Source organism: Ptychodera flava, chromosome 1 (genome assembly GCF_041260155.1).
Source record: "Ptychodera flava strain L36383 chromosome 1, AS_Pfla_20210202, whole genome shotgun sequence".
Taxonomy (NCBI): Eukaryota; Metazoa; Hemichordata; class Enteropneusta; family Ptychoderidae; genus Ptychodera; species Ptychodera flava.
Genome location: NC_091928.1, coordinates 52,257,839 through 52,278,689, shown reverse-complemented (window position 1 = coordinate 52,278,689; position 20,851 = coordinate 52,257,839). Strand labels below are relative to the sequence as shown.

The 20,851-nt window shown below is 36.8% G+C and overlaps 2 protein-coding genes across 3 annotated transcripts; both read right to left on the bottom strand.

The window, feature by feature from the left end:
* Positions 1-402: 402 nt before the first annotated feature.
* Positions 403-9,457, bottom strand: LOC139140699 (putative methyltransferase DDB_G0268948). Of its 2 annotated transcripts, XM_070710085.1 has the most exons (7): positions 9,354-9,457; positions 6,656-6,892; positions 5,535-5,695; positions 4,516-4,735; positions 3,631-3,731; positions 3,092-3,220; positions 403-1,444 (listed from the first exon to the last, which is right to left on the bottom strand). In XM_070710085.1, the coding sequence occupies exons 2-7, from the start codon at positions 6,785-6,787 to the stop codon at positions 1,345-1,347; spliced, it is 843 nt and encodes a 280-aa protein (XP_070566186.1). In that variant the 5' UTR covers positions 6,788-6,892; positions 9,354-9,457; the 3' UTR covers positions 403-1,344. The 2 variants fall into 2 exon arrangements, with proteins under 2 accessions (XP_070566186.1, XP_070566194.1); XM_070710093.1 differs by lacking the exon at positions 9,354-9,457 and having other exon boundaries at positions 1,327-1,444; positions 6,656-6,899.
* A 621-nt stretch (positions 9,458-10,078) lies between these two features.
* LOC139140712 (putative methyltransferase DDB_G0268948) lies at positions 10,079-20,609 on the bottom strand. Its single transcript, XM_070710102.1, has 8 exons — positions 20,568-20,609; positions 20,181-20,352; positions 17,260-17,467; positions 16,071-16,231; positions 15,512-15,731; positions 14,498-14,598; positions 12,887-13,015; positions 10,079-10,359 (listed from the first exon to the last, which is right to left on the bottom strand). The coding sequence occupies exons 3-8, from the start codon at positions 17,383-17,385 to the stop codon at positions 10,260-10,262; spliced, it is 837 nt and encodes a 278-aa protein (XP_070566203.1). The 5' UTR covers positions 17,386-17,467; positions 20,181-20,352; positions 20,568-20,609; the 3' UTR covers positions 10,079-10,259.
* Positions 20,610-20,851: the final 242 nt, after the last annotated feature.

Sequence of the window (20,851 nt, the reverse complement as noted above, 5' to 3'; positions counted from 1 at the left end):
AGTGGAAATATCCCAAGTTCGTTGCAGATTACAACAAATGCGTTAGAACCCTATCGCGCCTGTTTTGAATCGACCGATTTCACCATTTTTAGACACATACACTATCGATACGTGTTATAGAAAGCTGATAGCACACTAAGCTAATGGGACGAAGTTGTATGTGTACGTGTGAACATAAGGAGTCTAACGGGTCAACACTCAGAAAATAGCAGAAAAGGCATAGCAGCCAATGTCTACATCATGATGGAAGAAGCAGCTTGAGTTATACTTCCCGAAAGGCTTGGTAATTTCGAAAAAATGGGACGCTTTATCTGTGATTAAATGACCAATATTTGTACGAACGTAAGGGTCAACAATATACATTTTTACAACGCCTCACATAACGTTTGTTTACTTTATGGGTTTCTTTGTATTATACTAAAAATAAAGCTGGTATTACACATTGCCAACATGTTCTTTTCACTTTCATTGATGAATCATTATCGATTATAACATCACAAGTGAATTACTGAAGAAATGTAGACAATATTTCATGGAAACAATATCAGCTTACAACTAGTTCAACTACATTACAGTATTTGTAAGATTCATTTATTAAATTGTCAGTAGCTGTATAATTTGTTTCATTTTTGTTACAATTTTTTTACAAATATTGTTTTTAATGTGAGCTGCAGTTTATTTATTGTTCAGGTCCTAAACAAGAACAGATACACAGTATTCAATTTGTCAACTCAGCCTTCACATCTGTATACTCCCTTGTTATTGTTTACGACTTGATTAACGGCGACTATGTTCAAAGCTTTGATATTTGACTTTGTAGTCCACGTCCCTAGCTTTTATAGCCATGTTGTGTAAACACCAGGAAAATCTGATGCGGTTATCTCGTTGAATTAAAAAGTACACACGTCACGATCAGTGAGTCAGAGCAGTAAATAGAGATCAATCTATATCACTTCATTTTACATTCTGTCAGCAGACTGTACGTGAAGAAAGAAAGTGGAGGCTACATCAAACAGCAATCAGTAGACTAACTTTTAAACAGTTTAGAAATCGTTTTAGCAGGGATCTGGAGTTCGCTTATACTTGAAATAGACGTCATTAATGCGTCAACTACATTCACACGCTATACAATACAGTTGAAAGTATTATATTTCTGTACTAAAGAGAAGGTAATTTCAATTTTCTAATCAATGAATCGTAACAAAGAAATTAAAAAGATATCGACAGCTAGGAATGATATCAAACTATATTGTCGTATTTCTGTTCTGAACTCGTAAACAGATTTGAACGGGAGTTAAGAGAAATGTCATGATCCAAATGTCTAGACTTCATGGCGACTGCGGTTTAAACTTCTGGTTTGCGTGCCATACAGAGAAAGGTGAGGAACTCCCTTTTCAGAACGGTGTCTTCAGGTGTGCTCTTAACGTCTAAAGCAGCCATGATCCTGAAAGATAAAGGATCGATTATTGATAGTTTAATTAAATGTTTAAGATATTTTATTAGCGCACAGGTCATTAAATATCAATTTATCCAGAATTTAGTCTTTTTTATTACAAAATTCAGTATGTCGATTATAGACGCGTTTAAGCGCTTATCGGTATCTTCACACTTATTACAGAAGTAAACATTGATATTCTTACATTACAATAGTCAGAAGAGACAAATTGTGAAGGTTTTGAGGGCACAGGCACATACTATATTATGACGGTACGTCGTTTTGCGACAGAAAAACATGGAAGAATACAATTGGTTCTAGTCAGTGAATTGAAAAAATATTATAACCATTCACACACTTTCTCTTATGTCTCTTCTACTTCATATAAACCTAGCTGAGTGTTGGCAGCCAAAATTTGGTTCTCCTGGCAATCGAACGTGTTACCTTTGAGTCTGTGCAGTAGCGAGTTGGTTTCTGCCGGATGCGATTCCGGGTGAAACTCCCCTGTATCACGTCCACCCCACTCATCATATTCACTCTATTTACGTGTTTCATATGAAAAGAAACACAAATCATCGCATTCATCCCACTCACATGTTGACAAATCACAGACTTGATCCAAGTCTAATGGAAGACATGAAAGTTCATAAATCATTGAGGGCAAATACAGATCTTCTACGAGACCGAACATTCTTGTAAACTAGCTTGGCCCCGTAGCTTGACAAACCAAGGTCATTATACTTTATAACCACCACTCACAACAAAGGCACAAATATTGTAACTTAATTTTGCAGTTGTCAGATTGGAAACGATCTATACATAAAGTGACCTACTTTACACTGACAGAAAAAGATAAAGTATAAGGTATCTGCGCAAAGTCCTTTCATTGAAACCATGGCGAGAAATAAAAGTACGGTTTCTCGAAGAAATGTCGACGTGACCGAGTTTTGTCTTGAACCAGTGAAAGTAACATGAGTAAAACTAACATTAACCTTGTGCTTGATGTACTAGGAGGATTGGTTGTATAAATAATTGGGCTCGAGATGAATGCAAATTGTCAACCGCATTTGAAAAGACCTCTTTGTTTACTAATGGCGCTAGCAACATCGAGGGAAAAACTCTGGTTGGCCACAAAAGTTTTGGTTTCCAATTCATTAGGCAAAAATTATGACTCGAAGCGATTGAAACGATACGGATCAGGAAATATGATTTGGAAGTTCGGGAAAATAGCTTTTTCCTTTAAATCTCGCTAAAGATCTTTCAATTTTGCAGACTGAGTGAAGGAATTCTGCCAAAGTCATAGTTACCATTCATTATCAACAATTAGACTGTCGATCGATCTCCCAAGCACACAATAAGGCAGCTTTACAATTCTCGCATTGTGCATCTATTGTTGTATATGCATGGCTTCTGACTGACAATTCATTCCTTTCATTCTATGACAATGTAAGTCTCCAGCCTTATACAAACGAGGAAAGAGCCTGTGGTTACAGGGAATCATATAATAACATTTCGTTTACTTTTCTTGTCCATAAGGTAACACAACCATTCTATTCAGTTTGATATCCATCTTTAATAGCAATCGTTGGAAATCTAAAACATTAAGACGATACGACGTGCTTCAATTAAAGTCATAGGAATTTAATATCATTGTACCTTTCTTGGAATTCCTGTATCAGAGATTCTCTGTAATCGTCATTGTATCTTTTAAGTAATGCCATGCTTCTTACATATCCCATCATACCAGCAACTGTTATGTCATCAGAATATTTCAGGGAGTTGGATCTACAGTTCAAACAGACAGTTTAAAACTCTAATTATACCTATGCTGGCATTGTTTTTGTTTTAAAAATCATATAATCAGAGGATCATATGATATTGTATGTTTCTCAGCCATACGTCAAGCTCAAGAAATTGTACTGTCACAGTTTACCATAGTTACAGTAACTATGGTAAACTGTGCAGGTACTCGAAACGGCATCATACAATGGGTAATTTGTGTGACGTGCAATACTAAAAGTACATAAGTATGGCAAGAGTATCTTCCGTCTGAGACATTGACAAACTGATCACAAAACCTTGTTCAGAATCCGTAATTTTGTTATGCATTTTGATCAAATCATTAATACAATGCTATGAAGAGGGGATGTCAATCGTCTCTCACCCACGGCAGTACAAACTCAATGATTGCTTACCTTTTATTGTCTCCATATGGTAGACGCAGATCACGAAAACGATTCCTGATAAGTTGAAAAGAGTCCATATCCCAGAAAGATTTATATCTTTCAGCTATAAACTTAAAAATTAAAAAAAATCGATATTCAGAGTTGATTAGCTAAAGCTTTAACGTTGATTGGCTACTGATATTCGAATCCTCGACTTTTGATACTTTGCCGATTATCTTCTTATGTGAACTCGTATATAGAGCAAACGAAGTTATTGCTTTAAAGTATTTTTTAAAATTCAAAACTTTAATTTCCCCAAAATACAGTTATTTGATTATCAAGTACAAATATTCGGCAATCACTCCTTATTTATATTCAAGAAAAGAGAATAGTGTTTTGTTATGTGACAAAATTTGAGATGCAAAATTTTAAAAGTTAAAACTTTTCTTTTTGGTAGGTGAAATTTTCCTTGGAACGTTTATAAGGCGCCATTAAATTTCCACTTTCACGTTTGCAAATACTTTCGACACGAGATTCATCTGCTTATCAGAGAGTTTAATTCGGAATGGTCTAAATATAACAAAGAATTTTTCATATTATTGGGCTGCTTTTCATGATTGTCTTAAGTACGAAACAACACAGGGTTTTTGTCCATTTAAATGGGAAAGATGTTTTATCTGCTTGCCTGTAAATTGTTCTGTAACATATTGTATTTACCTCGAGGGTATTAAAAGTCCAGTGACAGTTGAAAATTTACTATAGTTTCGTTAATATACACAACAGTGTGCATTTTTCTATTGATCACCTAAACGATTGCCGGCTGCAGACTTATTTCCTTAAAAACTTTAATGGTCTTAATGCGAAAGCTGCAAATAGGTAGTAGTTTTTCTTGATGCTTCAAGTTGTGCTACCTACTTCTTGAAAAATCTGTGAAAGTCTTTCCGTCTTGCCTTCAAAACACAACTGCATATCTTCGTGATTGTAGGTATAAACAGCTAAACACCCTCCAGGTCTCAGTACACGATCAACTTCATCGTAAAATTTCTCTAAATCAGCAAACCAATGTATAGCAGAGGCGACTGTTACAAGATCCACACTATTTGGCTTGAAAGGTAGTGATTCTGCAGCAGCGACCCTGAAAGAGTGGATCATTAGAAATGCCCGAAAATTAATCCACTCGAAACTTCAATCCATTTAGTCTTCAAGCTAAAGGAATGACATGTGCTTCAATTTTAACCGCATTGAATTAAAATGCAAATTATTAATTCTTATAAAATTGGGGTGCTCCTTCTGCAAGTCTTTGTAATTCATGTTGAACAATATTGCACTGGTATACGTCTGAAATACGTCGACGAATCTATATCAAATATGGTTTTTAAAGGCTTAACGATCGTTACTTTTGGTCACCTTGCTACAGCCATGTAAGCTTATAAAATGTTATATATAGCCCAAACATGGGACTGTGCCCAAGAGGCAGGTGACCGTTTGGCCGACGTAAGGAGGGCAAATGGTCCCTGCCTCGTAGGTACATAGTCTAATAGTTGGGCGATAATGTTTATATTACATGTCTCTCTGAAATCTTGAGTTTACATGCACATGACAATTATATGTTTATTTTCCATGTTAGAAGAAAATTTGTTGACAAAAGAGAACGATATTATTGAACGGCGCATTGATATATTTAAATCACTGTTATCCGGTTTACAGATTTTTTATGCATAATTATGTAAAAACTATTTCATTTTTAAATTTTGAAGTCGTCAAAAAGAAAATACGTCCGTTTCACTTTCAGGCAAATGATGATGCGACCCGCTACGTCATCGACAAGTTACCATTGGAGCACGCGAAGTTCGATATACGAGGCATGTAATAAAGACAAGTAATTCTCAAAAATGCAAACAAAGTCCCAACATATGACGTTAACAGAGACTTACTGATAGGTCACATTCGGAAACTTTTCTGTCACTTTTGCTTCTGCAATTTGTGTAGGGCTGATGTCTGTACCAATGACTTCAGGAAAGTGATCAGCAAGGGGACGTGTTCCCTGTCCTGTACCACAGGCTACATCCACGGCTAGTGTGTATGGCGGTGCGAGCTAATTATTGTGGACATTTTGAAAATTATATCAGTTATGATAACATGGCCTTTCCTTGAATTAAGGTGGCAATATCTTACCACCAATTTGATTGATAGGTTGTATGTATGTTGTAGCTTAAAGGCTTGGAAGTGTTAACCAGAAGTCTTTGGAACTCACCTAGGCTAGAGGTAAAAAATAATACTTGAAGGGAAGTGAAATATTATGAAGCAATACTATTTTTCGACAGATAAATAGAGACAAATCGAACGGCAGTAATAGAAACGGTCAAATCTACGCCCTTTGGTATGCAGATAGGTGCAAATTTTAGTTTAAATTTGTGGCTTTTGTCTTTCTGCTAAAGTACTATGCACATGTTCTTTTATAGTTGATTCTGGGCTGCTCCATAAACTTTCTTTCAAATGTGCTTTTATATTACAGTGTAACAGAGCGATCAAAAAACCGAAACGTCTTGCATTAAAAAAGCAGCCTAGAAATCGGCAATATACCGATCTATGCCAAACATGGTTCAGATACATTTTTTCTCAAACGTCGATATTATCATATGATAAATATTTCATATCTTACAGCCTCTATTTTAATTAGTTTATTAAACTAAATTCCACACTTTTCGAAATCGGATAAAATTTACCTTCCTTTAAACACATACAATTATTAACTAACACGCTTAGTGATGACATTATCTTACGCCCTCAAACAGACTGGAGATAAGTGTCATAAGAATGATTATAACTGTATGCGAGATTTAGAGTTGGTTAACTCTTTATATTGGGGCTCATTGCAGATACAAAATTGTTCGTCTTGTTTACAAAGCATTGGAGTAGTGTATAACAGACTCGGGGACTTATAATTGAATGCAAATCCGCGTAAATTTGTTTATTTTATTTATTTCAAGGTATATTTCAACAGGACGTTGATGACACACGAAATCTTTGGCTTACCTGATGAATGCTAACTTACCTTCTCTCCAAGGAAAGACATTATATTTTCATAGAGCTCATTTGAATATTTTGGTCTATATTGTGAATAAAATTTGGATATACTAGCTTTGTTAAATGCATCTGCCTTAAGCTTCTCCGCACAAGAGGCCATCTTTTCCTTTTCATCTAACTTAGTTGATCCACCTCACAAGCGATGAATTCCACAAAATCGCAAGCGTTTTCCTGAAGAGCTGCAAGTATTTTTTTGACTCGTTGACTAATATAAAAATAAAAAGAAATTGGTGATGTGCGTGTGAGATAACGGCGATATGACTCCTGGGGCGAAAAGATTTTTGGATGGCACGAAGTTGCTTTGGTGCGGAATGGTGTTAGATGGGATGCATGCGAAATAGTTCGGTGCGAAATGTCTGGGAATCTATGTTGTGGCTTTTGATGTCAAGTGTGCACGGATATAGTCGACTACACCACAGTCGCTACTTTTCTCCTATTCTGCTCTGCGCCTTCGCGCCCCTAGACCCGCGTAAATGCCTGTACCGTGCATATGCACGCGTTTTCGGGCGCGTAGGCGCACAGCGAAGCGACTGCAAATACGCTATAAGAAAACAAAGAAAAGCTGCACATTTGACAGCTGTACTAGATAACTATCAATGCCATGACCTTTGGTTTGGTTGCGGTAGATTGAGCGATAACATGGTCTCGTGTCAGGCAACCTCTGACTACCTTCTTAGCGCGTTACAGTATGGTATTTCTACTCGTGAACCGCTGGCAGTGTTATGCATACGATACGAAATGTCTACTACTGGTAGTGACTAAAGCGGAATAAATTTTTAGCCAGAAAAGTACCAGCATTCTGCAGAAGAATTTAGCCAGTTTCCTGGCCGTCTTTTTCGGTAGACCGTGGTTATAACCCCTCCCCTCCCCAGCAGGGCATTGCAGGCTATTCGTATCACCCCTTTGTGAATAACATTTGACCAAGAAGACAAACAAATATATTTGCATATTCGTGACAAATGTAGTGCTTTATATCTCCGTTTTAATTTTTTTTTCTGTCACGAAAAGGAATCACGATGAATTACCCAAGAATCTCTGTTATTCTTGTTACAACAAAACCATTAGTTCAGAAGATTCTAAACACATAGGGTATGCTGACTTTGGCTATGAGTATGAATACTTAGTGTGACCGGCATAACATGACCTCACTGAAATGGACAGCGCTACCGAAACATATGCTGATAGTTTCTCACATTTTTAAGATCATGGCACGACCGCCGGGTAACTGTTATTGTGAAAGCTATATGGATACCTATATGACACACGTTGGCACAGTGTTAGGCTATAAAAATGGGGAAACAGTCGTCAAAACATGCAATATTGCCAATTAGATTACCTTTGTCCTTTGAGTTCAGAACGGCATGATGGGAGATTCTGTAAAGTATATGTGGAGACCTGCACTGCATGCAAGGGCTATATGGTTGTGGTAGCCCTGCGTACTATGCTGTGAGGTCCCGATACGGTCTCCCATGTGGTAGGAGGCCGTATAACGCCGGGAACATGTAGCATTGTACGCAGGGCTATGGCTGTCTCCGAGAAATGACTGTAACAAACGTGCTTCGAAGCGGTACAGTCCGATCAAAACTTTAACACCTTTATGTATCGGTCCTACGCCATACTATGCAGGGCTATCACTAGCGCTCGGCACATATTAGCAAAATGATAAGTGAGTCGTCATTATTTATGGCCTGGGGTCATTCAAAAAAATTGAAAACTTCAAAAGGATGCTAAAAATGTGGAGAGGAGGAAGAGGGGTTACTCAATTTTTGGTGCAAAATATATTGAAACCCCTCTCAAATAGCACCGTTGCACACATCAATTTCTCAAAATTTTCGATGCGAGAAGGGTGACATGTTCTCCCCTCTCGGAGTGTTCTGACACTTCTACTAGTAAAATACAAATGGTAAACACCTCCCAGATTGTACCAGACTGCACATATCAATTTCTCAAAATTTTCCACAAAAGATAGAAGACGCCCCTATGACACATTTTCCTAGGCCTCTCGCTTGTTCTCCCCATGTTCTTTCAAAATCTGCCCATCAGATATCCTAGTGAAAACCCTGTCATAATACCCAACCAAATTAAACAATATAATATGGTTAGATACTGGTTAAAGCGTGAACTTTTATATCTGTATTTTCTTGTCATTTTTAATTTCATTTTGTTGATTTCACCCTTTTTAACAACCTCATTGAGATAACAGATGATAATCTGGCAAGGTAAATCAGGATTTGAAAGGTCTTCACTAGCGGCTGTGTTTTTTGTAAATTTTACAAATAATGTATTGGTATTTAACTCTTCCAATGTTAGCAAGGGGGTTACTCGAACTTTAGGAGTGTCCGATGAAATTCTTTCGACCCCTGCCCCCTGCGCTAAATAATGACGACTCCCTAAAATGTCTACTCGGTTCGCCATGCGAATGAATATGGCGAACTGGCCTCAAAGTCATAGAGCCCTCTCAAATCACAGTGAACTTTCAGGTGCCGAAACCCATCTGACTACTACATATAATATACATGTAATACTATATATAATCTCGCTCTCAGTGGCGTCGGTATACGTGATTGTAAAACCCGATAGTGGTTGCGATCTATGCGTGTGCGCTGCGTTTTGCCCAACTTAGCTGCACATTGTTGAACTCAGCAAGACATGAAGCTTTTCCTTACCCTTTGACTGCAGTTCAGTACCACATAAGGACTAAACTAATGACATCATCATCCAGCGAAACGATGGCAGGTTCCAGTAATTTACTCGAACTCTCCGAGAAGGGGTCAGCAGTTTACATGAATATTTAATCAGGTCGGCGGTCTCACTGCCAGGGCGTCCGGTGCGTGCCACATTCGCTACCACGCCACGGTCCCACATGGGGGTCGCACCACATTTTAGGGTAAGCTAGGGGCGCGCCACCGCGCTACTGTCCGAAGTGAGAGTGTTACGGTGCTAGCGTATATTACTACTGTATATCAACAAGAAAAGGGATCTGTCATTGGATATCACGTTTTTATAGAAATAAATTGAAAAGGCCAGGAAGTGACTTTGATCCTACATTCAATTTCACTCGAAGAAATTCACCCACTTGATAAATCTACTTCCCCTGCTTTGTGTAAACACCAGGAAAATCTGACATGGTCTCGTTGAATTAAAAATATAATACGTAACAATCAGTGAGTCGCACAGTAAATGGAGATCAATCGAAATTACTTCAGTTTTTGCACAGTCTGTCTGCAGACTTCGAGACGTGCAGAAAGAAAGTGGAGGATGCAACAAACTACAATCAAGAGACTAACTTTTAAACAGTTTAGAAATCGCTTTAGCCTGGAACTAGAGACTGCTTAATGCTTGAAGTGGACGTCAATAATTCATCAACAACAATCACACGCAAGACAACATGATTCAAAGTACATATTTATGCACGGAAGAGTTGGTAATTTCAATTGCTAATAAACGAATCCTGACAAAGAATTTTAAACGATATCGACATTGATAAAAACCGAACTATATTGACTCATTTTCGCTCTGAACTCGTCGCGATCCACATCTGCTTAAATTCCCGACTTCATGGCAATTGCGGTTTAAACGTCTGGCTTGCGTGACGTACAGAGTGCGAAGAGGAACTCCCTCTGAAGAACTGTGTCTTCAGGTGTGCTATTAACGTCTAAAGTAGCCATGATCCTGAAAATAAAGGATGGAGTATTCTTACATTATAATGAGTCAAGTTGTACGAACAGATACAGTTGAAGGTTTTCAGGGCACAGACACGTAACCAGTTCTTAAGACAATACGTTGCTTCCTGACAGAAAAACACAGAAGGTATGAGAGTTCAGAAATCAGTTTAAGTCAATATTGTTTTTCGAAGTCAATATTGTTTTTCTTAAACAACCCTGTAACTCGGCAAACAAGATCGCTTTATTTTTAACTAGTAACTCTCTATATTTCAATTTAAACTACCGTACTCAGAAGGAAAACGATCTACACAATAAGTGACCTATTTTCATTGATAGAAGAGATACAATATAAAGAATCTATGTAAAATGCTTTCATGGAAAGAATGACGGGAAATGAAAAACATAAATGTCGCTCGACGTAATGGAGTTTTGTGCTGGAGCAGCGAAAGTAACTGGACTCAAATTACTTTAACCCTGTGCACAGGGTTAAATATATATATATATATATATATATATATATATATATATATATATATATATATATTTATATATTTATTTGAATCAGGCTCTAGGCCCATATAAAAATACCATAAAATAAAGAAAAAATAACAGATACACACAAAAATCAACTATACAGAAAAAAACTTCAGTATAAAATAGTTCTCCAGTGCCTGCACTGGAGTGAGTCAATATATGTACAAGCATAAATAGTCTTAATATAAGAATTCTGAGATCTCTTAATTCTGTTCATAAAGTTAAAAGTGTTTTTACGCAGTAACTCGCCAAAAGACAAAACATCATAGACAACAAACATGGTACTAATACTACAACGTCTTGACAGATTAAAAAGTCGTCTGAAACAATTATTATACGCCACTCGAATTTTCGTTAGAGAGCGCTTTGTAAAGGTGGACCAAGGCTGGCAGCAGTATAAATTTGAGCAAAATGATTAAATAATCTGGTTTTCACCTGTATAGAACAGTAAGCAAACTTCTGAAAAGAAAGTTACCTCAAATATACAATAGCCGTATTTGTCTTTTAATGTCATCATCATCGTTGAAAGAGCTAATTATAAAAACACCCAAATACTTGTACGAGTGGACAAAAGAAAGCTTCATACCACTAAGACAGATTTCAGGCATATTGATAAGTTTAAAACTATTGGGCATTACAATCATACATACAGTTTTCTTTTGATTATAAATGATATCATGTTCAGCACCGTAAACCTCACAAATAAGAATAAGTTTTGCAGGCCCTTGCTTGTCGGGCAAAAGATAACTAAATCATCAGCGTAACAAATATGATTAAGTCTTCTACCACCAAAAAGACAGCCAACATTACAACTGGATAAACTAGAGCTAAGTTCATCAATGTAAACAGAAAAGTGGCGAAAGAATGCCCCCTTGACGAACACCGTTTAAAACATTAAATGCAGAAGATATTGTAGATCCCCACCTAACGCACACTTGCTGAGATCTATACCAAAAAACAATCAGTCGTACGAATATTTCAGGAACTCCTCTCGATAAAAGCTTCTGAAAAAGTGTCCAATGATTGACACGGTCGAACGCCTTAGAGGCATCCATAAAACATAAAAACATGGGAGTTTTATGTGTCTTATAAAACTGAATAACTTCCTTTAAGAGATAAATACATTGATCTGTAGAATATTAGCCTTAAAACCGAACTGGTTATCTGATGTATATAAATATGACTCGATATAAGTTAACAAGACATTTTCAAAAATCTTAGAAAATACAGACGACAACGCAATGGGTCGATAATTGCCCATGTCAGATATATATATATATATATATATATATATATATATATATATATTATATATATATATATATATATATATATATATATATATATCAGGAGAATTGGTTGTAAATTATCTAAGTCGGTAATGATGAATGCAAATTATAAAATACATTTTGAAAATGTGAATGGGGAAAGATTGTATTTGGCCTTAACAGTTTTGGTATGCAATTTATTTTGGTGCAAATTTGACTCTTCGCGATTGATACCGTACCAACCAGGAAGGATAATTTTGAAGTTAGCAGCTGAGATTTACGCAAGGTATATCTAGGAAAACAGCTTTTTTCCGCTAAAGCTCTTTCCATTTTGCGCACTAGGTGATGAAATTCCACCAGTATAATTTAAAGTCTCAGTTACTATTAATTAGAGGGTTGATCAAACTTCAAAGCAAGCTGTAAGGCTTTTGGAGCAATTCGCTTACCCTCGATTTGAAAATGTATGGTTATGTATTCATGGCTTCTGACTGACAACACCTCCTTTGATTCTATGATATTGTAAGTCGTTAGCCTACGATAGAGGACAGAATCTATGATAACAGGGAATCATAGAATAATATCATTTACTTTTTCTTGTCCATAGGCTAACACAACCGTTCTTGTTTGATATCCATCTTTCTTAGTAATTGTTGTAAATTCAAAACATTAAGAAGGTACAACTTTCTTCAAGTAAAGATGATATATAATCATGGGGATTTAATGTCATTATACCTTTCTTGGAATTCCTGTATCAGAGATTCTCTGTAATCGTCATTGTATTTCCTAAATAATGACAAGCTTCTTACGTATCCCATCAGACCAGCAACTGTGATGTCATCAGAATATTTCACGTGGTCGAACCTGCAGTCGAAACAGACAGTTGAAATTCTTAATAAGAATTGGAAATCACATCCAGGCATTTCTTTTGTTTTTAAGAATCAAATAATCATAAGAGCATATAATCACATCTTTAGCTATATGTCATTCAAGTTCCAAAATTAAACTGTCGCCACTTATAAGTCTCTTGACTTCAGCATCTCATGTGTCCCCCTATTATCTATTTGTCCCAATACTAAAACATTTGAAGTGACCTGCTGATGACGATGTGTATATTTCCCTCTGACGTCATAGGTAAAAACTGCATCAGGGTTCAAAAAGTACACCAAACACGGTCGGAACTAATTTGGGATAATTTGGGATGAATTAATGTCGATTTAATCTACAAATGTTATCTCATCTGCTTTTCTTTTCCAATTACACAATTATTTATATGAGTAATTTGCGATATTGCAACATTCAGCTATATAGCACCTAACACTTTTGAGAAATTTGAAAAATATGAAGTATCCAATTATCCCAAATTAGTTCCAATCGTGTTATCATCCTATACAGCCGAATACCAGAGTTATCCTGTCTTTACGTCAGAAATATTAGAAATGTTTCTTTCATTCCTCCTTTATGATTTGCTGAACGACGATGCAAAAAAGGTTGGGTATCCTCGCCCTATTTTATTCCAACATTTGTTATTAATTATTATTGTGTTATCTCTTTGTCAAATAATGATTATTATGCAAATGTTTTATCAATGATATTGAAATTTACTAATCCGAGACTTACTGTGTCAGCGCAGTGTTGACACCAAACAAGATATGAACGTTGATTTCAGTTTTGTCATGTGTACTTTGTTCTCTACAGTATCTGTTTTCAAACTACAGCTGAAAATATTCATTCAACGTTGTTTCAAAAACGCAAAACTGAGTCAGCAATAAAGTTACAATAAATATAGTATACTATTCAGGTACCTTCAACGGCATCATGCAAAGTATAAACACCATTGGAACTAATATGGGATAATCGGATGGTAAAGTAATGTCGATTTAATCAACAAGTGTTACCTCATCTGCTTTTCAATTATCCCAAATTAGTTCAAATCGTGTTTAGTAATTTGGGCGCAATATAGCACTTTTAGCGCCAAAGTCATTTTCTCCCCTTGTTGAAATATATGGTATTCAATTTTTCGCCAAAATGTTGATAAAAAACTGAAGCCAATGAAATATTTTACTTTTACATTTGTCTCAAATCATTTCGGAAAATTTCATAAAAGTTGGTAAAATGTTGCACTAAAATTTTTGTGGGAAAAATCTACAGCACTCAAATGGTTATATGTGAATAAGTTATGCACGTATATTTTCTATATGAGACATTGACAAACTGATCGTGAAACCTTGTTCAGAATCTTATTTATATTGCGATGCATTTTGATCAAAACATTGATACAATACCATGAAGAGGCAATGTCAGTCGTCTCTCAACCATGGCAGTACAAATTCAATGACTTCTTACCTTTTATTGTCTCCATATGGTAGGGGCAGATCTCGAAAACGAGTGGTTGTAAATCGAAAATGATCCATGTCCCAGTAAGATTTGTGTCTTTCAACGACGACCTGAAAAAAAACAATCGACACTTAAACTTATCAGCTGAAGCTTGAACGCCGATTGGCCTACAAGCTTAAGCTTGAACGCTAATTGGCTTATGAGCTGCAACTTGAACATTGATTTGCTACTGATATTTAAATCCTTTATTTTCTCCAAACTTTGCTGGTTCTTTGCTTGTGTGGACTAATATGTGGAGTAAACAAAGTTATCACTGTGAAATATTTTTAAAATCAAAACTTAAATTTTACCAGCGTAGATAAAATACAGTAATTTATTTGTAAAGTAAAGCATTCAGGCGACTTCTCATTTTTATTCCATTTAACAGAATATTAGAATGTTTATTTTAAAACATTCAGATGCAAAATTCTAAATACAGTAGCTTTGCGATCGGAATCGAACTCACAACGTACAGCACCCAGTCACCTAGTGAAGACGCAACAGTCAAAACCGCTCGGGCAAATCCACATTCTTAAAGTTAAAGCTTTCCTTTTTGCTAGGAGCTATTTACCTCAGAACGTTTGTGAGACGCCAATAAATTATTATTAGCATATGTTACCTGTCTACCAAACTGACTTGAATCCGTTCAGGCGTTTTTGAGTTATCGTGTAAAAAGACAGACAGACAGACAGACAGACAGACAGACAGACACACACACAGACAGACAGACAGACAGACACCACTACGACATTAGCTCACTTGTGTGAACATGAGCTAAAAATGGAAACCCTTCGTTTGTTTCTCATTCGAATGAAAAAGATACTTTATCTGCCCGACTGTAAATTGTTCTGTTATATATTGCATTCTGCTTGTGGGTATTAATACTCTGATAAAAGTAGAAAAATACCACGGAAAGGTGCATTTTGTTTCATTGCTTCATTACTAAAGTAAGTTTTTTATGATACTCTACATTATGCTACTTACTTCCTGATAAATCTGTGAAAGTCTTTCGGTCCTGTCTCCAAAACACAACCGCATATCGTTTACATTGTAGGTGTAAACTGCCAAACACCCTCCAGGTCTCAGTACACGCTCAACTTCATCGTAAAATTTCTCTAAATCAGCAAACCAATGTATAGCAGAGGCGACTGTTACAAGATCCACACTATTTGGCTTGAAAGGTAGTGATTCTGCAGCAGCGACCCTGAGAGAGCGCACGATATACAGGAATGCAAATTAATCCACACGAAACTTTAATCCATTTAGTCTTCAACTTAAAGGAAAGACATGTATGCTACGATGTTTACCGCATTAAATTGAATGCAAAGTCATTACTTCTTATAAAATCGGGGTGATCTGTGCTGCAAGTCGTGAAATCTCTTAGAAATTAATTTGGAAAAAAATATTGTACTGGTAGTTTTTTAAATACCTCGACGACTGAATACATAACAAATATGATTACTTTTCAACAATCTTATATGAAATATAGACAGGTATATTTATCGTTAACTTGAATGCAGACAAAGTCCTGACAGAGACTTACTCAAAGGTCACATTCGGAAACTTTTCTATAGCTTTTGCTTCTGCAATTTGTGTAGGGCTGATGTCTGTACCAATGACTTCAGGAAAGTGATCAGCCAGGAGACGTGTTCCCTGTCCTGTACCACAGCCTACATCCACGGCTAGTGTGTATGGCGGTGCGAGCTAATAAATGGACATTTCAATTATTATATCAGTTATGATAGCATTCATTTTCCTTGAAAATAAACTCTCAAAGGTGCCGACATCGTACCACCAACATGATTGACATGTTATGTTTCTGATTTAGTTGGTCAGGCTTGGAAAAGTTTGACAGAAATCGTGCCACGATGTGTTATGCTGTATATGTTGATTTAAAAATAAATGGCCGTTCTACAGTGACATAGACACAGTATGCATATAGTTTTTTGTGACACTAGGTATTGAAACATCAAGGAATAAAGTATCTAGGTCTTCGGAATTCACTTAGAGGTCAAAAAAGTATTTGAAGAGAGAGTTGTAAACATTTGTAGTAATAAGAAGACATGCTTTTCAGAGAAGTGAAGTACAATGAAGTAATACTGTTTTCGATAGAGACGTGTTTTTAATATGCCAGTGTAACTGTGCTATAAACAAAACCTTAACACCTTACATTTAAACAAGGCAGTCTAGAAACGGGAAATCATATACGCATCTAAATTTACAAATAATACATTTATATTATACTATTCAATGCCAAACACAGTTCAGGTACATTTTTTCTCAAATCTCAATATAATCATGTGAAAAATATTTAATATCTTATAGCATCTAACTCTTTTTATTACTTTCTTAAACGAATTTCGACGCTTTTGAACTCTCATAAAATTTACGTCTCTCAAACACATAAAGTTATTAAGTAACACGCTTGTTTACATTATCTTACGCCCTCAAACAGACTGGAGATGGAGATAAGTGTCATAAGTATGGTGATAACTGCATACAAGATTAACTTGGTTAATTCTCTATATTGGGGCTCATTGCATCATTTTATAAAATACATCGTGTTCATCTTATTCAAAAAGCATTCGAGTCTTGTGTAACGGACTTGGGGACTTATAATTGAATGCAATTTTCTATATAAAATTGTTTATATTTATTTATTTCAAGGTATATTTCAACAGGACGTTGATGACACACAAAATCTTTGGCTTACCTGATGAATGCTAACTTACCTTCTCTCCAAGGAAAGACATTATATTTTCATAGAGCACACTTGGATATTGTGGTCGATATTGTGAATAATATTTTGATATACAGGCTTTGTTAAAAGCATCTTCCTTCTCCACATGAGACGCCATCTTTTCCCTTTCATTTATTATATATTTGATCCACCTCACCAGCGATGAATTCCACAAAAATGCCCCGTGTTGTCTGGAAGAGCTGCAAGTATTTATTGTCTCGGTAACTCATATAGAAAGAAATTGGTGACGTGCGTGTTAGATTATTATGCAAAAACGAACATCAGAGACAATTGTATATCGTCATTCATAAGGTTTAGCTCCTTTTTCGCAAAGCTGTAATTCGAGAAAATCACTGAATGCCCCTAAACGATTGCTTTGGCACTTAAGTTGTAAGCGAGGCCGATTTTGTCCTAATGAGCTAACGCGGGTATGTCATAACATACTCATGCACTGTATCGATATATAGCAGCTAAAGCCGTGGCATGGGCCTCCATGGTGGGGTCCAGACACTGCGCACACCCCACACAACTTCGTCCGTTTCGCACCAAAACCACCTCGTTAGTAGAAGAAGAATGGGGGAGCTTTATGCACAATGCAATATATACATATGTACAAGCACTAGCACCAACCTATAACTATCACTGTTACCATAAAGGGAATATGATATTCACTGTATTAGTAGAGAACACTTTAATTACAATACGCAAAAATGAAAAGTTGTCCTTACGTTTAAGGTACTTGTCTTATTTGACGAAAGGGGAGGGCTTTGTGTACAGTGCAATATACACAAGCACTAGCATCTTACTGATCGAGGACCCGTTACAGTCCCTGATGCCATGAAGGTTACATAATATTCACAGCGGAGGTATTGTCAAAGATGCGTAGAGTCGAGGACAATAATGAAGCGTGGGATGTACAAAGACATAAATCCCGGTATTTTGGGAATAACATTATTGTACACCTTTTTAGTCAAACTTTACAAGAAAAAGAGTCTTTTGGATGCCCATCGCGCACTGTACTGAGCAATAACGAGCAGACTGGGAACGCATTGAGCGCGTCCGCTAAGCGCACAGAACGAAATTTCAACCCATGCTGCGCAATACACAAGGTAGAAATTGTACGTCAGCAGCATAATTTTACTTGAAATCACAGGTTTAGGACTGATCATGATTTAATTTGTGAAGTACTGAATGCTAAGAAGTATGTTTTTTGTGAAAAATGTAAAATTTTCTCTTCTTTTTCCCAGTGTTGACGTGAAGGTGTTTTGAGGTCAAAGGTCAAATAGCGTCCAATAACACCTAAAGTTGTTGCACTCCGTGTCAAAGTTATTGGACTACGCGTATTCTGATACCGAAACTTACAGTATGACGCAACTCCATAGGTTACAGACACAGGTGTATGACAAGATACATTATACACATAGCCCTCCCCCTTCGTCCTATTACATAAGTCCCTTAAGCGTGAGTACAATTATTGCATCAATATATTCTCTACTGACGACATTTAGAATATCATATCCCCCTTCGTGACATAATTTAAAGTTATAAGCGTTGTCTTCAGTATCGTGGTGGTGCTTATATATTGTACATTATAGACAAAGCCCCCCCCCCCCGTCCTTTAACATATGTCCGTTAACAGTAAGAACAATATTTATTTTTTGCATATCGCTATCACAGTGTTTTCTTTTACTACTGTGAATATCATATTCCACTTCATGTCATCAGTGATAGTTAAAGATACCTCATATAGTGATTGTATATGTTGCATTATATTTCAGAAGGACTTCGTGAGATATAACAGCTATGTATATTAAGCCATGTTTTTGACATCCTCAGCGGTCAAAGTGCACATCACAATCAATGACCACCTGCCGATCTCAATCATGGCTATCTTTGAAAGTTGGTAATTTAGGGAAGAATGGCCAGACACCTGTTATATCTCACTCCGTCCTTCTTCATATAATTCTGATTTTATATCAGGCATTTCATGCCTTTATAAAATCTTCAATTTTACGTAAAGCCATCCCGCCTTGCCTACTAACATAAGTCCATCAAGTGTGACTACACGACTACTTGCAATATGACCGTGGGAATATATTGATAACGATATGTTGTCACCTCATCACCTTAATGTATCATGTCGTCATTTAATAATACAAGAGCCTGAATTCGTCATTACGAAATTCTCGCATGGTGGCGTACATGTCATGCTCGTGTTAGTTTTCATATAGTCAGTGTGTGTAATAATCTAATCATCGGTATGCTGCATGTTATAACTGGATCATTGCATTACACAGTTGAATTATCTCATCAAAGAAAAGAGTATTTCATTTTATGATTGAATCATATCATGCCGGCACTACAGTATTGCATAGGCGAACCTCAGTATTTGCAGGCATTTTACGCCATAGTAGACAACTGTACTGAATATAACTATCGATGTCATGACCTTGCTTTGGTTTGCGGTAGATTGAGCGATAAAATGACCTCATTGCAGGCAACCGCTGGTCACTTTTCTTTGCGCGTAAACTATGATATTTCTATACTCTAGAACCCCTGGCAGGTTTATGCATTCGGTACGAAATGCCTACTACTAGTGGTGACAGCGGAATAAAGTTTTTAGTCAGACAAGTCGCTCTGTTCAGAAAAGTCTAGACACAATGTATGCCGCCTATGGCTATGAACAAGTATTGTGACCGGCATGACATGACCTTGACCTTACTGAAATGGACAGAGCTACAAAAACATATGCCGGGAGTATTCTCGCAGTTTTATGATCAGGGCACGTCCGCTAGGTATCGGTTATACCGCCTGGAAACGCGTTGAACTGTATGAAAAAAACGAGGGCAAGGTGATAGGCAAGGAAAATGGAGGAAAAGACATCAAAACATGCACTATTGCCCATTAGATTACCTATATCCTTTGAGTTCAGAACGGCATGGTAGGAGATTCTATCTACTATACGTAGAGACCTGCACTGCAAGCTTCAAGGGCTATGGTTGTGGCCAAGTGAATCACACGACCTTCGGAGCAGAAAAGTCCGATCAAAACTTAAACATGTTTTTGTGTCGGTCCAGGGCCATAACTGCAAAAGTAAAGTAAATGAAAGTAAGCCTTTATTGAAATCGTATCCCAATCGGGATCTTGATCACAAAGTACAATAAAGGTTTATGTCTGGAAGATCCTTTGTTAATGTCGTGTTGCCATAGCACTAAATTGAGGATCGAGCTCCTATGTTAAAAAGTCGAGCGACTTGGAAGCTTTTCCTTAGTAACCTTCGTGGGTCAAAATGTAACTTACCCGTGCAAACAGCAGCAGCAACCGGAAGATCTTCAAGCAAATGATACGACCTATGCAAATAAGATGACCCAGGCCTATCCTCAATACAAATACGTGTACACGGTGTGGAAGATCACCCAGGCCTTTCCACAATACAATTACTCAGTACAAGAGAGGTAGCCGTGCTAGCCGGCTGCAGACACCTTGCACCACGTCTCTTCACGAAACAAATTATAGAGTTCGACTCAATTTCAGATTCAACGAAATTGACCATGTGGCTATTCATTTGTTGCTGTAATGGCGAA

What these genes read in the sequence shown, in the direction of transcription:
- LOC139140699 (XM_070710085.1), bottom strand. Translation starts at nt 6,787, where the DNA reads ATGGCCTCTTGTGCGGAGAAGCTTAAGGCAGATGCATTTAACAAAGCT. An exon ending in TGTCTTTCCTTGGAGAGAAG is followed by an intron (nt 5,696 to 6,655) that starts GTAAGTTAGCAT and finishes CACAATAATTAG; the next exon opens with CTCGCACCGCCATACACACT. An exon ending in CCATATGGAGACAATAAAAG is followed by an intron (nt 3,221 to 3,630) that starts GTAAGCAATCAT and finishes TTTGAACTGTAG; the next exon opens with ATCCAACTCCCTGAAATATT.
- LOC139140712 (XM_070710102.1), bottom strand. Translation starts at nt 17,385, where the DNA reads ATGGCGTCTCATGTGGAGAAGGAAGATGCTTTTAACAAAGCCTGTATA. An exon ending in TTTCACAGATTTATCAGGAA is followed by an intron (nt 14,599 to 15,511) that starts GTAAGTAGCATA and finishes GTTTTTTTTCAG; the next exon opens with GTCGTCGTTGAAAGACACAA. An exon ending in ATACAGGAATTCCAAGAAAG is followed by an intron (nt 10,360 to 12,886) that starts GTATAATGACAT and finishes CTTTATTTTCAG; the next exon opens with GATCATGGCTACTTTAGACG.